We start from the raw sequence: 16819 nt of genomic DNA, 5'->3' as shown, positions 1-16819 counted from the left end.
GTGGTATTTAAGGGCTTCTGTGTGGCCTCTGCATTTACCTCTGATGAAACCGCCCCCCTTTAGAGGCAGAGAAACGCGTCAGTTGATATTCGTGGCAACTGACTGAAATTCCCAGCTCCTCATATACTAACAGCAAAGTGGATTTTTTGGCCTTTCCAGTGCCGCTGTGGACTGTATAAAGTTTGGAGCGCTCCATTCGAATCAAGGTACGACATTGATTACACCTACTTACAGTGGAAATTTTCTTGTCTTCGAATTGTTGCCTAATTTGATGGACTATGTCATATTTTTCTAAGTAATTCCTTCATCCTAAATACGGATTGAACAGTCTTACTGACATTTGGAATATTTTTGGATTGCCTTATGTGGAATTGTTTTTGGACAATGTATTCTAACCACACAATCTACTGGGGGACTTTGTTGTCCTGATTCTTTGAACAGCAATCGTTACAGAATTTTTATAAATTACATATGGAACTTCTGTGGCCATTTGTATTTGCATATATAAGGGTTATCAACTATAACCAGCAAAGTATTTGTGCCAAGAAGTTGGGATTTATCAACAACTGCTTTTGAATTTGCCACAATCAGGGAATACATTTTAATATATTATTTGTTTATGAATCTCTCTATCTACTTTATTGTCACTTCTCAAATCCAAATTGTGTCATTAAGTTTGAGATTTCTGACTATAATTAGAGATTAAAGATAAAACAGACCTTAGAAAAGGTTGAGCCCTTGCCCTCAGACTCTATGGTTATAGTAGTGGTTCGTCTCAACAGAATTTGATCGATGTCTTCCTCACAAAATTTGGAACCTTCATCATCTTCGTCCATGATGGCTGCATAGGCTCCTTTTCTTAACAGGTCTTCAATTTCTTTCTTTGTAAACTGCTGGATGGGCTGCAAGAAACAAATATTGACACATTTAAAAAGGGTTTATAGCAGATTTTTATCAATGGTATTTGTAATAACTATATAGCAATTAGGCTTTTACTCCGCTTGTACTGTTAATGTTACATTTCCAATTGTACTATCTTTCAACATCTTTAAATACATGATCGGACATGGGCACCTTGTTTTCTACAATAGATACTCACTCCACTTAGGTGGTTATCCCGGCCACTCATGGACTGCAGCACAGCTTTGTCCAGCCCTAGCTTAAGGCTTGCCTTGTCAAACATCTCTCTTTCATAGGAGTTTCGTGTAATTAGACGGTAAATCTTAACAGCTTTGCTCTGCCCAATGCGGTGACAACGTGCTTGTGCCTGAGAACATGTGAAAAAAAAAAACCGTAGAATTTAAAAGCATACACAAAAAAAGGCAGAGCATGGCTTGTACAAAATAAGAGATATTTCTGTGCAATTACATTCATGGTAGAAATTGGCCACATCCTGCTCTCATAATATCCATTAATTTTCTAAACGGTTTGCCATATCTTCAGAATTTATGTTTTCATGAGAGTGTAAACCCTGATATGGACAATAGGGGCCTAATTCAAATCAAGGCATACACTATGCAAATTGTTGTATCTTGTGTGATTTCACACTGTATGTCCAGAAAGCAAACTTATGCATCTGAACACAATTGCACATTATTCATATCAAAACAAATCTGACACTTACGACACCAGTACTGTTTATACAGAACATATTTCCACTCCTACTCAAATTGTAATGCATCTTAAGCTTTGATTTGAATACAAGTGGAACTACAGAAAAGTTGCATTCCCTTTTTTTAAACACGCAATTATGGACTCCCGTGCTCCCCTCCACAACCCATGGTAAGCAGTGTCCCCCAGACTGGATGAAAGAGAAATGACAACAGAAATGTAAAATGACACTTAAAAAAGTATACGTGTGTGTGTGTGTGTGTGTGTGTGTGTTAGGGAATTTAGACGGTAAGGTCTATTGGGGCAAGGACTGATGTGGGTGCATTCTCTGTACAGCGCTGCGGAATTAGTGGCACTATGTAAATAAATAAATGATGATAAGATGTATAATGAAATACCTGTAGGTCATTCTGAGGATTCCAGTCAGAATCAAAGATGATGCATGTGTCTGCAGCTGTAAGGTTGATCCCAAGTCCACCAGCACGTGTACACAGTAAGAACACAAAGCGATCAGAGTCTGGACGGCTGAATCGATCAATTGCTGCTTGACGCATGTTCCCGCGAACTCTACCATCAATTCGTTCATAGAGGTACCTTTTGATTTATGCAAACACATATTAGTGTTTGACACTGAGCCATTAGCAAAATAAATTGAAGATTTGCAATAGGGTAACAAGTGAAACCAGGTTGTCCATTTTACAATGCAGTTTAGAAAATTTAAAAGTAAACCTTTACACTTTCTTTTTAACAGTTTACTAGTTTTCATGTCCCCCATTGGGTGGCAATTGCCAAACTCAAGATCCGAGAAATTGTAGAACTCTAGAACTACAATGACTGTGGCTTTCAAATGTGCTAATTAGGTTGCTACATTTAACGGAGCTACTTTTTATTTTCCAAGCCTGGAGTAAGGAGGGAGCTAGAAAGCTGTAGTAAATCAGGTTTGATGGTAAATGGTTTAGCCTTGCATTTGTTACCTTCGTTGAATGAGGTAATCCTCCAATATATCCAAGCACCGCACCATTTGGGAAAAGATGAGAACCTTGTGACCTCCAGCTCTAAGCTTGGGTAGTAGTTTGTCTATTAGCACCAATTTGCCAGAGGAGCGCACCATAGCTTGCAAATGGAAGTCAGGAGGAATTACTGGGGTGGCTTCTCGGAAATCAAACATGATCTTCTCTTCCGCTCCTTGTTAGGGAGAAAAATAAAATAAATAAATAAAGGGCAGCAGCAGGAGCATAAAAACAACTGAGAACACATTTTGGCCCTATAAGAGAAAGCAATTAGAAAAAGCTGAAATTCTATTCTACTTTCATGAAGTAGTCAAAGAAAACAACGAAAAGGAACCATTATTACTGTCATATTGGTAAGTGGTTGAGAAAAAAAAGCTAGGAGGCATCACACGCTTTAGGACCACTGTATAAATGCTCCATGAACCTGGCATTCACACTTTCTGCAGTATACAGGCATAAGGAGATAATAAAAGGTTAGCTTCCTGTCACATTATGGACAAAAACACTCTAAACACTTTTCAGCTAAATGCTGTGCACAAAAAGTGATCATTTTATTACACCCATAGGCAATAAAACAGGTGTTGAGCAAAGAATTGAATGAATGAAGAATCCTGTGCATGTGTAGCCACTGCTTGTATGAACAGAGTCTGAACATACATATATGGGAGGGATGGACAAGCAACTATGAACTATAAAAAGGATAAAATAAACTAACAATATAACCATTATAAAAATAACATGTCATAAGAAACATTATATTGATTCAAAAGAAATACGTTCCCCTTGTTAATGCATTAACTACATAGGAAAGCTAGAGCAAACAATGATAAATGATATCTATAAAACATATAAACATCATAAAACCTGTTCATCTAAGATCAAAAAAAACAGATGATACATATCCTAGAAGTGGTAATTGTCAAAGAAAATTTGCCACTCCTTTTCATTTGGAAACTTGAGATCTACAATTGTCAAAATATACCACAACCAGATAATCCTCAAGAGAGATTTGCTCTGTGACTAATTTTATCTGTGCTTCCGTTTCTGAAAACATTTTCTAAATAAAAAGGACACTCTTATGGGCTGGTATACGAATGGCTCATACCAGTGATGAGGTAGGGGTGGTTGCAACACTTGCGAAGCTCCATCATGGTGTTAAGCAAGTTGGGAGTGTTTGATTGACTGGCTCCTTTAGTAAGGAAAGAAAAGTTCTTTTCCAGAATAGCCCTGTAATATTTCTTCTGAATATTAGTTAGCTCCACTTCAATGATAGTTTCCTGCTTGGGAGCGAGATTTTTCTCCACGTCTTCCTTTAATCTCCTAAGCATCATAGGCTTCAAGATGGCTTGTAACTTTTGCACCTACAGATTAGACAGTTTTATAATTAGAAAGAAAAATAGTCTAGAATTAGGTCATGACTATCCAGCTTTCTGTTACAATGCGTAATTGTATTCTTGTAACAGGTATTATATTTATTGAATTCATATATGTCATGTATACAATTATTGTCCAGCACTAAGGAATCATGGCTCTTCTAAACGTTGATCAAAATATTACTACTTTCAATTTACCCCAGACTAGCCAGCCCCCATATATTTTTTTTTTAAGCTACAGAAACATGTATAAGCATTCAATTACATGTATGTTTTATTCATATGCGTTTTCACAATGTTTTACAAAATCATGGTTCAGAGCATGTTATAGAGCGGAAGGGAACTTTCAGTAACTAGAGCAAACGGAATTTTAGAAGCAGTTCTTGTACTATACAACAAGGCACGGGCTGGCATATTTCAGCCCGGGGGGGCGCACAGGCGGCCGCATCACATGACGCACGATGCGGCCGCGTCCAATGATGCGGACGCATCGCGTGTCATGTGATGCGGCCGCCTGTGCGCTGACACGGCCGCATCCGGTGTCATGAGATGTGGCTGCGGGTCAAAAAGAGGATTTATGTACTTACGTTAAATCCGTTTCTCTGATTCCGTCTGGGGGACACTGCTTACCATGGGTTGTGGAGGGAGCTTGGGGAGTTGGCACCTAACTAGTTAACTTTTAGTACTGCCGACAGACCCCTCCCCTCTACAATCCCCCTGCCCCTTCCTGTCAGTTAATTAAAAAGCCCCAGGGAGAAAAGGCCAATCAACCAAAAGCACACAGAAGAAAAGCAGAAGGGAGGGATCGCAGTGTCCCCCAGACGGAATCAGAGAAACGGATTTAACGTAAGTACATAAATCCTCTTTTCTCTTACATCCAGTCCGGGGGACACTGCTTACCATGAAGACGTTCTAAAGCAGCCCCTAATGGTGGGACTACTCTGAAAATCCCACTTGTAAAGCATTACGAGCGAAATTTGCATCCGCAGATGCAGATACATTAAACTGGTAAAATTTAGTAAAGGTGTGGACAGAGCAAAGCTGGTCTGCAGAAGCCCCATTTCTCGCTGCCCACGACGCCCCTACCGATCTGGTGGAATGGGCCGTAAGTCTCTCCAGCACAGGACGGTTAGCCTTTATGTAAGCTTTCTTAATGGTTGCCGTAATCCATCTTGCAATGGACGGTCTTGAGACTAGCATCATAAAGAACAAACAGAGAATCAGTATGTCTAATCTGAGAAGTTCTCTTGACATAAATGCGGAGAGCCCTAACCACATCTAACTTTTCCATAGACTGTTGATCCGAATTGGAAGTAGAGGAGGAGACCGGAACTACAATTTCCTGGTTCAGATGGAAAGCCGAAACTACTTTTGGAACGAAGGAAGGGAGGGTTCTTAACACCTCTCTGTCCTCGTGGAAAACCAGATATGGTTCCCGACAAGACAGAGCTCCTAATTCCGAAACCCTACGTGCAGATGCAATAGCCAAAAGGAAGAGGACCTTCCAGGTCAACCACTTCAAATCTGCCACAAGTAATGGCTCAAAAGGAGGCCCCTTAAGCATATCCAGTACCAGGTTGAGATCCCATGGTGCTGTGGGGGGAACATAGGGAGGCTGAATATGCAAGAGGAAGTCCTAATACCTGGTAAATCCGCTAATTTCAGGTGCAAATATACTGAGAGCCAAAACCTGAACTTTTAAAGAACCTAACCGAAGCCCTGCTTCCAGGCCATCCTGAAGGAAAACAAACAAGCGAGGGAGGCGAAAAGAGGACGAGTGACAGGTCTTATTTTCGCACCATCTGATGTAGGCTCTCCAAATCCTGTGATAGATGCGAGCTGAAACTGGCTTTCTGGCTCGCATCATAGTATTGACTACGCTGGAGGAAAAACCTCTAGCCCTCCAGAGGCTGACTTCAACAGCCATGCCGTTAAACTGAGCTGAGGTAAATTCTAGTGATGGAAGGGACCTTGCAGAAGAAGGTCGTTTCGAGACGGAAGACGAAAGCCTTGTCCTTCCGCCATAGAGATTATGTCCGCGTACCAGACTCGGCGCGGCCATGAGGGAGCTATTAGACAAGTAAGGCAGGGCGGTCTGCCAGTAATTCTAAGTACGCGAGGAAGCATGGGAATCGGAGGAAACAGGTATCCCAACCTGAACACCCATGACATTGTCATAACGTCCACTGCCACCGCTAATGGGTCTCTTCCCCTTGCGCAAAACCTGTGAACCTTTCTGTTGTGTCTGGAGGCCGTGAGATCTATGTCCGGAAGACACCACCTCTGAACCAGAGACTGGAAAACTTCCGGATGGAGTGACCACTCCCCCGGCATCATCTGGTGTCGACTTCGGTAGTCGGCCTCCCAATTCTTTATTCCTGGAATGAAAACTGCCGATATTGCTGGAACAAATTTTTCTGCCCAAACCAAAATTTGAGCTGCAATATTCATTGCCGCTGCACTCCTGGTTCCTCCTTGCCTGTTGACATATGCCACGGCCGTGGCATTGTCGGACTGAACTCTGACAGGGTGGCCCTGAAGGAGGGACTGGGCCCTCCGAAGGGGCCAAAAGAATAGCACGTTTATTGATAGGGCCGATTCCTGAACCGACCAAAGTCCCTGGAGCCGGAGGTGCAGAATTACCGCCCCCCAACCTTTCAGGCTGGCGTCCGTCGTGGCTATGATACATGGCCATGGAGCGAAGGACCTGCCCACTGTCATGTGATCCTGAATCAGCCACCACTGAAGCGATTCTCTCGCCCTTGGAGATAGAGAGATCCTCTGGAGATCCAAACGTAGGTGGGATCCTGACCATTTCGTCAATAGATCCCACTGAAAACAACGAGAATGGGCTCGACCGAAGGGGATGGTCTTGAAGGAGGCCACCATCTTTCCCAGCAGCCGCATGCATAAGTGCATTGAGGGGTTGGGAGAGGACAAGACCTGAATTGTTATACTCTGAATTGAACTGATCTTCTCGACAGGTAGGAACACCCTTTGCTAGCTGGTGTACATAATAAGCCCTAGGAAAACCATGCGTTGACATGGAACCATCTGGGATTTCTTTAAATTTATTAGCCATCCATGGCCCTCGAGAACCGCCAAGGTGAGGGATAAGTGATGACGTAAGCAATTCTCTGTGGAGGATTTGATGAGCAGGTCGTCCAAATAAGGCACGACCTGAACTCCCTGAAGGTGAAGACATGCTGCCATAACTGACATGATCTTTGTGAAAACCTTCGGTGCTGTTGAGAGGCCAAAGGGGAGGGCCTGAAACGGATAGTGGAAGGATCCCACCGAGAATCTTAGGAGACTGATGGTGGATCCAAATGGGAATGTGGAGGTATGCGTCTTTTATGTCTATAGACGCCATAAACTGATCCTTCTCTAAGCCGTTTATCACCGACCTTAGAGATTCCACCCGAAATTCGTCCACCCTTAAGTGCACATTGAGGCCCTTTAAGTTTAGGATGGGGCGAAAGGAGCCGTCCGGCTTCTTTACCAGAAAGGACAGGGGTTTTATTCAAACCTGTTTCTGGTCATCTGGGACCCTGCAGATAACTCTTTGAGAAAGAGAGGCGACACAATCCTGTATTGCCTGCCTTCTTGATGGATCTCGGGGTAGCGGAGTTAGGAAGAAACGATGTGCGACCGGGCTCAGCAGGGCTATCCTGTACCCCTCTGATATAATACCCTGAATCCAAGGATCTTGGGAGGGCGCTGCCCACTGTTCCTGAAACAAAGACAGACGTCGCCCCACTGGTGCCCCCTCCGGAACAGAGTGGTCATCAGGACGCAGGCTTATCCTGGGCCTTGGAGGCCTGGCGCCTAGCTGCAAACGAGGATCTCCCCCTGGCAGAGGAGCCTCGAGAATTTGGCTGTCTGCCTCTAAAGGACTGTCCTCTAGGTAAGGAGGTCCCCCGAAAGGGCTGACGAAAGGAGCTGACCCGAGGGTTTCTGCTCCTGCTAGGGAATACCAGCAAGGAAGTGCTTTTGCCCCCTGTTGCCTGTGAGATCAGGGTATCCAATTCCGGGCCGAACAAACCTGCTGCTGAAAAAGGAATGGTTTCCACAGACTTTTTTTGATTCCGCATCTCCTTCCCAGTATTTCAGCCATAACGTTCTTCCTGCTGAAATAGATGCAGCCTGAATAGAAGAGGATACAGCCTCTGTGTTCTGGGCCGTCTCATAAAGGTACCCCGATGCCTCCTTCAAATGCAAAGCCAGGGGAAGTAAATCAGAGTCCTGTAAGGCCTCTGCCAGCTGGTCTGCTCATGCTTCCATGGCTCTAGCCACCCAAGCTGAAGCAAATGTGGGCCTAAAAGAAGAACCCGCAGCCGCAAATATAGATTTTAGCTGGGATTCCACTCTGCGGTCATTGACATCCTGCAGAGATGCAGAACCTGGAGCTGGAAGTAAAGTGTGCTTGGCCAATCGGGCTATTGGAATATACACTTTTGGAATACTCTCCCAGCGAACCACATCTTCCTCCTGCAATGGATACAGGGAAGAGAACCTTTTGGGAACAGAGAACCTCTTATCAGGCTGTTTCCAGGCTCCTTCCGCAATACCCTTAAGTTCTACAGAAGGGGGAATACGGATAGCCTTTCTTTTGGCCTTCTTAAATAGACTTCTGTCTCTAGGAGTAGTATTCTCCGATTCTGGGAGGTCCAACGCTTGTCTCACTGCTAAAACCAAATCATTAATAAATTGGCTTTTAGAGCTTTCTTCCTGTTCCAAAGGTTGAACCTGGTCAGGATCAGAATTAATTTCCCCCTCTTACTCTGAAAACTCCTCAGAGTCTGAAAGGACCATAAGTGTATTATCAGATCTAGGCCTCCTTTTAGCAGGCGGAATGTTTGGGGATTCAAGTAACTGGTTTAGTTTATCCAAACCCTTTATAAATGCTGCAGACCATGCCGGTTCTGTGGGAACAGGAGCTTGGTCTGTATGAGAAGAGGAAGGTCCTGGTATAGACATTCCAATAGAACATGTGGTAACAGGGAGGCCCAACTGAGTACTAGTATTATTAGCCACCGAAGTAGCCACAGTAGATAGCAATTGATTAGATTGAAAAACCATCTGTGCTAAAGAGGAAACCGACTGTGACAGGGAGGCATGCAGGCCGGTTCCTCCATCAGTGGGGCTGAAATATGCTGGGCTTGCACAGGGGGGACCCCTGCCTCACAGACAGAGCAGAGTGCAAACGGGTCCTCCTGCCCACAGGGTAATTTTACATTACATTTAGAACATGTAAAATATTTTGCAATAGGGCCCTTTCCCTTATCTGACATTTCTTAATAAAAGGAAGGCACACCAAACACACAGACTTAAATTGTTATATTTAGCTGAGTAGAGAGATATAAATGTGTGGAGAGAAAAAGAGTATAAACTACAGTTAATCCAGTAATCTAGATATAAAAGTTGTACTTGTAAAATTTTAAACACAAAATAATACTTAAGCAAGTAGGAGAACTATAATATAACTCCTACTAGCCCACTTGTACACAGCAATACAGAATATGTGTTTAAATAAATAAGATACTTAGCCCATAGGCCAAACAGGGGAGAAGTCCAACAGCAGTATCCTGGTGCCTGCTCCCTCAGATCTGTTCTCTCTTCCCGGGCTTCTCCTTGGCGCCAGAAGGCTGGGACAAACCATCTCTCTCTCAGGAAGGAAGGCAAGCTCTATGTGTTAGCTCCCCCCCTTCAGTAATGCTGCCTCTGTAGCGATTCTGTATCTGAATAAAAAATTAAAAGTATTATGTGGCAGAGTAGTGGAGACCTCCAGGGGAGGTCTCCGCAGCAGATAATACCAGATGCCCCCTCCTATGTATGAGGGGGGATCCTGGTATAGCCCCCTTCTCCTCTCCTCTGAATCCAAGATGGCCACCGTCAATGCAATATCCGATAACCGGCGCTCTATGCCTGCAGTGGCAGCGCCGGTTAACGGGGAGGCTCCAGGAGTGACAGCGGTCCGTGAGACCGCTTGTCACTCCTAATTCAGGCACCAATTTCTTCAATCTCCTCCTGTCCCTGTCAGTGAGAGCCGCTGGCTCTCATCTGACAGGGTAGTGCCTGCGCTGCCCTGCTGTGAGTGTGTTTTCTATATTAGAACACACTCCAGCTCTGCCACCTGTAAAAAAAAGTTAAGAATAAAATAAAAGTTAAATTACCTACAGTACTAAAACACTGCCCAAATCAATGGGCACCTAAAAAAAAAAACTGTCAGGAAGAGGAAGAGGCAGGGGGATTGTAGAGGGGAGGGGTCTGTCGGCAGTACTAAAAGTTAACTAGTTAGGTGCCAACTCCCCAAGCTCCCTCCACAACCCATGGTAAGCAGTGTCCCCCAGACTGGATGAAAGAGAAATCAGGTGATTTTCCATCCCAGGGGCGGCCAACAGCGGTGAAACTGAGCAGCCCGGGGGACCGATGCCCCCCTGCCCCTGTATACAACCATCTCCCACTCTGACCTATCTGATTTGTGAATTACATGTCAGGAGTCTTCTCCGAACTCAACTACCCTGAGAGTATGAGACACCTCTAGAGACTGTTCCGATGTATAAGTGAGTTGGCCTCTTATTTCAAAGTGGAAGTAACAAATAACATCTTCATTTGTGCTACTAATCTGCATTAAGATCTCCACTTTATTAGGAATTACGCTCAATTAACAGCTGAGTATTATAAGCTTGCATGCTCTATTGGTCAGATTATTCCCATTTAACTAAAATTTTGCAAGGAGGCTGCTAATTAGGCTTCTAGCTCAAGATTCATTTTAGCAGCCTACCGACTATTTCATTGTTCCTCTTTTAGTAGACCCTGCCTTTTATTTTTGTGTTTGTATATATATTATAAAATGTCTGCTTCCTACCACTAGGGACACTGAGACATTGGAGTATAGTAGGAGTCTAGGCACTTGTTTGTTCCCCTCACTCCTCCCCTACTATGCCCCTCCTCTCCAGCTCAGACCTCAGTTTTTTCTAAGTTCCTAGGAGTTAGGTGACGTAGGTATAGGCTCCTGCCTATACTTAGTTCAGTTTTAGTTTATTTTCACGTTTTTATTGTAATTCCTTTTAGGAGCAGCGCAGGACTTGATCCAAAGACCCAGAGAAGTGAATAGGACTGCAAGCTCTGTTCACTCTGGGTCCCTGCGCAGGTAAGCATCAGCCTGGGCTCTCTTGCCTTGCACCTCTGTCGGCAGTCTTCCCCAAAGGGGCCATAATTCTGAAGACTGCCATTAGGCAACAATTATTTGGGCACCAGATATTTATAGTATATAGGCCATATAGTCAGCCGTGGCCACATTATAAAAAGGGCGGTCAAGAGTGAAGCTGTATAAATAAATGATGATGATGCTGTAAAAGCCTCTCCTTCCCATCCGCCCGACATGCCGGCAGGTACCCCCCCCGCTCCTAGACAACGAGCTGCGGGGGAACAGACAACAATCGCACTCATTAGGAGGCGATGCAGTGGTTATTTAGACCACACGAAGCCTGGGCACATACATTGCGGCAGGTCTTACAGCCGATGCAGTATTGCTGAGGTCAGCAGTTTCACAAGGTGAGTCACTGACATAGAAAAGACAGGATATGATTATTAATTTATTTATGTTATAACATTTTATTTTTTTTAAAGTTTTATGCTTATAATACAGTGTTTATTTTTAGATAAATTGTTACAACTTGAAATTGGGCAAGCTCAGCCACAGTATTGGTCAGTCACCAAGACCAGTCAGGCTCCACCTTATCAGAACCAGAATACCTGGCGCACACAGCATGAAATCCCCAGACTGGCAGGCTGCACACAAAAGCATCTGTGCCTGTCTAAGGAAGTGTCCACCACCAACTTATCCTAAATGGCAACCAAAAACCTGATTGACAGAGGAGGGAAAGTGCTTCGGCTTCAAGAAGCAAGTGAACGTAAGAATCCCCATTGTTTTTAAAAGAATGGAGATGGACTGGGTAGCTCCGCAATGAAGGCAAACGTACATGCAGGTCCGCTATAGACAGCACAGGAGACCGGAACCAGTCTCATATTCTGCATCGGTTTTGTGCTCCTTACCTTCAAAAAGTGGCTCTTGGTAACCAGACATACAGCAAGAGATAGATAATTGCAGAAAGTTAAATTTAAACTATTCTACTGTGTCCATAGGGAACGTCCGCAAATAATTTAACACCTAAAATAGAAGAAAAAAAAAAAAAAAAACCCACAAAACAAAACACAGCCTTGTGTGGTCAGACCACTAAATAGTTTGGACACGGAAGGGTGTCCCCTAACAGAAAGCAGGGAGAGAAAGTCTGCAGATACCGCAGGAACATTTCCTGCACTGAACACTTCCACTTTTATAACTTAAGTGGTCCTGCAGCATTTAGGCAGAAGTATTCAGGAGGCTACCCATGTCCTAAATGCTGAACGCCTTTTAATTCTGCACAGCACCCAGGAAGTGCCATCTTTAAACTACAGCATTTCACAGTGATCAACACAGCACAAACAGACCTCTCCTCACCGGAAGTCAGGTCTGAGTTTATCTAAATTATATAGCCACAGTGGAGCACATGCCACACACAAGTGGGAGTAGAAAATGAACAACATTTCAAGATGCCAAAGCCTGTACAATAAAATGTTAGTATAATTTACACAATCCCCAGACCTATGTTTGAGCTGGAGACTGTTAAGAGCAAGTGTACCTAGCAAACAGGATTGGGATAGAATATGGTATCTACTGAAGAAAGTCAAAGGAAATAAGAGAGGAGATGGGATATGTGTATAACCCCCACATGTGAACACTTTAATGAGCCATTTCATTAACTGTGTAAATACTGCTTAGCGTGTGATGTGCATGTATGGGTTCTAGGTACCTGTTCCTCAGTTTTAAGGTCTCCAAAATCCTTTAAAAACTCAGCTTCTGAGGCGAATTGTGTAGGCTCCAGGAAATGTAAGAGACTAAACAGCTCCTCCACGGTGTTCTGCAATGGTGTCCCAGTCAAAAGGACCTTGTGCTCCTGAAATATCCAAATGTTTTAAATGTAAATCAAATAGACATATTGAAGAAAAGCCCAAAAAACTGGTTTAAAAAGGTTTATGCTTACCAGATCCATGTGTTTCAAGCTGTCCAGCAGTTTGCAATTCCTGTTCTTCAGACGATGAGCCTCATCAATAATGACACAGCGCCATTCAATTTCACGTAGCTCAGGGCAATCAGAAAGCACCATTTCAAATGTTGTGATCAAAGCATCAAATTTGTAAGCTCCAGGGATCAGGTGGCCCTGCAGAGGGTAACAAAAATGATCATCAAATCAAAGCATGTAATAGCAGCAGTACACCATCCTGTAGATTCCAGGTATGTAGAAAAGGCAAAACAGAAATATCTAATTAAAGGCTAAAATGACCCACAAATCCTAAAAAAAAACATTTAAACAAAAAATAAAACACATCTGTCACCAAGGGTACATTATGGAGGAAACAACAAAAGACATGACACGGGCAGAAACAGACTGACGTTCCTTTAAGAGTTTAAGGCAGATAACCAGTTGACGAAATACACAACTTACCTTTGAATCCTTGCAGTACATCTCATACTGCTGAATCATTTGTCGGCTAGCCAGGCTGCCATGGTATACAATGGTATTCATTTGTGTCCAGCTTGCAAACTCCCTCTCCCAGTTGGTAATAGTGGAGAGTGGGGCAATTACTAGGAAAGGACCCTGAACTCCCACATTGTACACTTCCTGCAGAAAGGAGATGGACTGGATAGTCTTGCCCAGACCCATCTCATCTGCCAGAATACAGTTCTGCCTGTAAGAGAAAAAGAACAAAAAAAATAAAACTAGGCATTATATAAATTCAGATTACGTTGAAGGACTCAGTTGATGCAACAGTTATTGTGTAAAGAACAATACCTTTAGAATGAAAAAACAAACAAATTTTTTGTACTCACCATAAAATCCCTCTCAGTCCATTGGGGGGACACTACTAAACATTGGGTATAGTAGGTAGTCCTGGAGTCAAAAGCATTTTAAACATTACACTTGCTGAGTGTAGCATACCCCTACTAGGTCGCTTCCATAGGAAGGACACCAGTTTATTTTTATATACATTTTTTTTTTTAATAACAAAGCCCAAAAAGAGGGCCTAAATAGGTAAACCAAAACAACACAGAGCAAGGCTGGACAGTTGACCATGTAGCAGCTTGGCACAACTGTTCTGCCGAAACTCCATGACGCACCGCCCAGGAAGCAACAGCAGCCCTGGTCAAATGAGCAGTCAAGCCCTCCGGCAGCAGTTTAGCCGATTAAAGACAGGCTAATTTGAAAGTAAAAAAGTGAGCCATCTAGCCAACGACAGTCAATAGGCTGGCCAACTCCGCTTCTGCGCATCGTAAAGCACAAACAAATCAGTAGTCTTGCGAACCGCCGCAGTACGGTCCACATACCAACTCAGAGCCCGGACCACATTCAGAAGCAACAAAGACGGATCTGAAGTGGAGAGAAGGTCGGTACCACACTCTCCTGGTTTAAAGTGAAAACGGGAGACCACTTTTGTGATAAAGGAAGGAACGCCGCCCGGTCGAAACACCAGAGGGGAGAGGGGGTATACAACACAACGCCCCCAACTCAAACACCCGACGCACAGAGAAAACAGCCAATAAGAAAACCACCTTCCAGGTGAGATAACAGAGATCCACTGATTCCAAAAGATTCAAAGGGCTCCTGAGCACCAAATTAAGGTCCCATGTCTCAACCAGGTGTACGAAAGGGGGTGGAGCATGAAAAACCTGCGCTGGAAGACGACAGAGCTGAAACCTGCAGCTTCGGAGGATAAGCGCAGGCCTTTGTGAAGACCTGCCTGAAAGAAGGAGAGCAACCAGGGCAGGTTGAAGCGAGAAGTGTGGAAATGTATTCCCTCACACCAGAGAACATACGCCTTCCACACCTAATCATTCCCTGCAGAATGTGTTTTTCTGGCCTTAATCATGGTCTTCACCACTGAGGGAGTATTTTCGAGCCTAAAAGATCAGGGTCTCAGTAGCCAAGCCATCAAAGCCAGCCGACTTAACGAATGGCAGCAAAAAGATCGGGACGGAGAGGTAGCCAGAAGGGAGAACTTACGGCCATTTCTAGAAGGTCCAAATACCATGCCTGAAAGGGCCAGTCTGGGGCCACTATTATGGCCACCACCTGTACCCTCTTCAACAACTCGAACACTTATGGTAGCACAGATAGCAGTGGAGGTACACCAGATTGCATGGCATCTACAAATTTTGCGGTGAGATCCCGGGATGCCATGAGATTTATGTCAGGCTGACCCCAGCGCTGAACAACAAGTTTGAACACGTCTCTGTGTAAGGGCCATTCTCCTGGATGGACTGGATTGAGATAATCTGGCTTGGGGAGAAGTGCCTCCTGGGGGTCCCAGAGTGCCAGGGACCGCTCAACCACCCTGACAAACCGGCGCCCATGGTCACTAGTGTCCACTCCCATGCCTGGAATGAGCAACCCATGGTAATTTGCAATCTATTCAGCCACCATGTGAGGGACTGGTGCACTGTCGCGGACAACCTGATGATGTGTCCAGATGAAGAGGGGATTTCGACCACTTTCTCAGCAGTACCCTTTGTGTTCAAGGCATTGCCATTTTCACTCGTGGATGTTCCAGAGACCATGGTGATCAACAACTTCATGCAGAAAAGAATAGACACCTCCCATCTTGCCAGGAGATTCCTTGGCATGGACCGAACCGAGAGTACCTTGTCCTCCCGGAGGAAAAGTCACTGGCGCCTGGTGTCGAAGTCGAAGCCTAGAAAAGCACATCTTCTGAGCTGGTGTCAATGAGGACCTTGGCAGCTTGATGATCCAGTCATGTGCTTCCAGGAAGGACATTATGAATTGCAGCCGGCAGGTCAGGATTGGCTAGGATGGTACCATCAACAGCAAGTTGCCAAGGTAAGAGACAACAGTTACCCCCTGGGAGCGGAGAAGTCCCGCCATGACTGCAATCACCTTCATGAAAACCCTTGGGGCAGTAGCTAGGCCAAAGGGCAACTCCTTAACTGATAATGGGCATCACATACAGCAAAGCGGAGGGGGCTCTGATGCCCCTCCCATATGGGAACATGGAGGTAGACATCTTTTATGTCCAAGGAAGCAAGGAACTCCCCCGGTTCGATGTCCGCGATGACTGATCTCAGCGACTCCATCTTGAAGCCTAAAACTCAAACCCATTTGTTGAGGGTTTTTAAATTTAGGATTGGCCTGAAGGAGCCATCTGGCTTTAGAATTAGAAAAGGTTGGCGTACAACCCCAAACTCCGTTCTAGCAGGGCAATTGGAATGATTAACCCTGAATCAAACAGCTTCTGGATTGCCTTCCTGAATGCTCTGCACCGAAGACCGCAAGCTGGAAGGCCCGTGGTGAAGAGTCGGTGACAATCACTTGAACCCAGCCATTTGTCTTGAAAGTGCATGAGACGTGTTCCCACCACATTCCCGTGGCTGGGATTCCCATCATGTGCAGACTGACTGTCGGCCTGTAGTGCCCCTCAGCTGGCAGTCTTGCGGCCCAGATGGAACCCACCCCCAGTGGATGTGACCGGCCTCTTGTCTGAGCCTTCCCACCACGAGATCTACTGAAGAGACAAAAAGGACAGAATCCTGGGATGTTTAGGTTTGGCTTAGGTAACTGACAAAAAGGGGCTGGATAATAAGCTGGTCTAACCTGGATCCAAAGAGTGTCAACTACATCAAATGGTAAAGCCTCTAGAGTCCACTTGGAATTCGCAGACCAATAGCGAAGCCATAAGGAGCGCCGATAGTTTGGATGTAACCAA

General features: G+C 44.6%; 1 protein-coding gene across 5 annotated transcripts in view; it reads right to left on the bottom strand.

The window, feature by feature from the left end:
- Positions 1 to 16819, bottom strand: part of CHD8 (chromodomain helicase DNA binding protein 8) — a 111874-nt gene that overhangs the window by 59853 nt on the left and 35202 nt on the right. For all 5 annotated transcript variants that reach the window (XM_075212078.1, XM_075212115.1, XM_075212097.1 and 2 more), the window contains exons 13-20: positions 13546 to 13789; positions 13084 to 13260; positions 12853 to 12996; positions 3727 to 3982; positions 2586 to 2796; positions 2010 to 2205; positions 1100 to 1267; positions 720 to 902 (exon numbers count right to left, since the gene is read on the bottom strand). In XM_075212078.1, the coding sequence (XP_075068179.1) occupies positions 720 to 902; positions 1100 to 1267; positions 2010 to 2205; positions 2586 to 2796; positions 3727 to 3982; positions 12853 to 12996; positions 13084 to 13260; positions 13546 to 13789 (1579 nt within the window). The remainder of the gene's footprint in view (positions 1 to 719; positions 903 to 1099; positions 1268 to 2009; positions 2206 to 2585; positions 2797 to 3726; positions 3983 to 12852; positions 12997 to 13083; positions 13261 to 13545; positions 13790 to 16819) is intronic.

Source organism: Mixophyes fleayi, chromosome 1 (assembly GCF_038048845.1).
Source record: "Mixophyes fleayi isolate aMixFle1 chromosome 1, aMixFle1.hap1, whole genome shotgun sequence".
In the NCBI taxonomy this organism is placed as follows: Eukaryota; Metazoa; Chordata; class Amphibia; order Anura; family Limnodynastidae; genus Mixophyes; species Mixophyes fleayi.
This window is presented reverse-complemented; position numbering and strand designations above follow the sequence as displayed.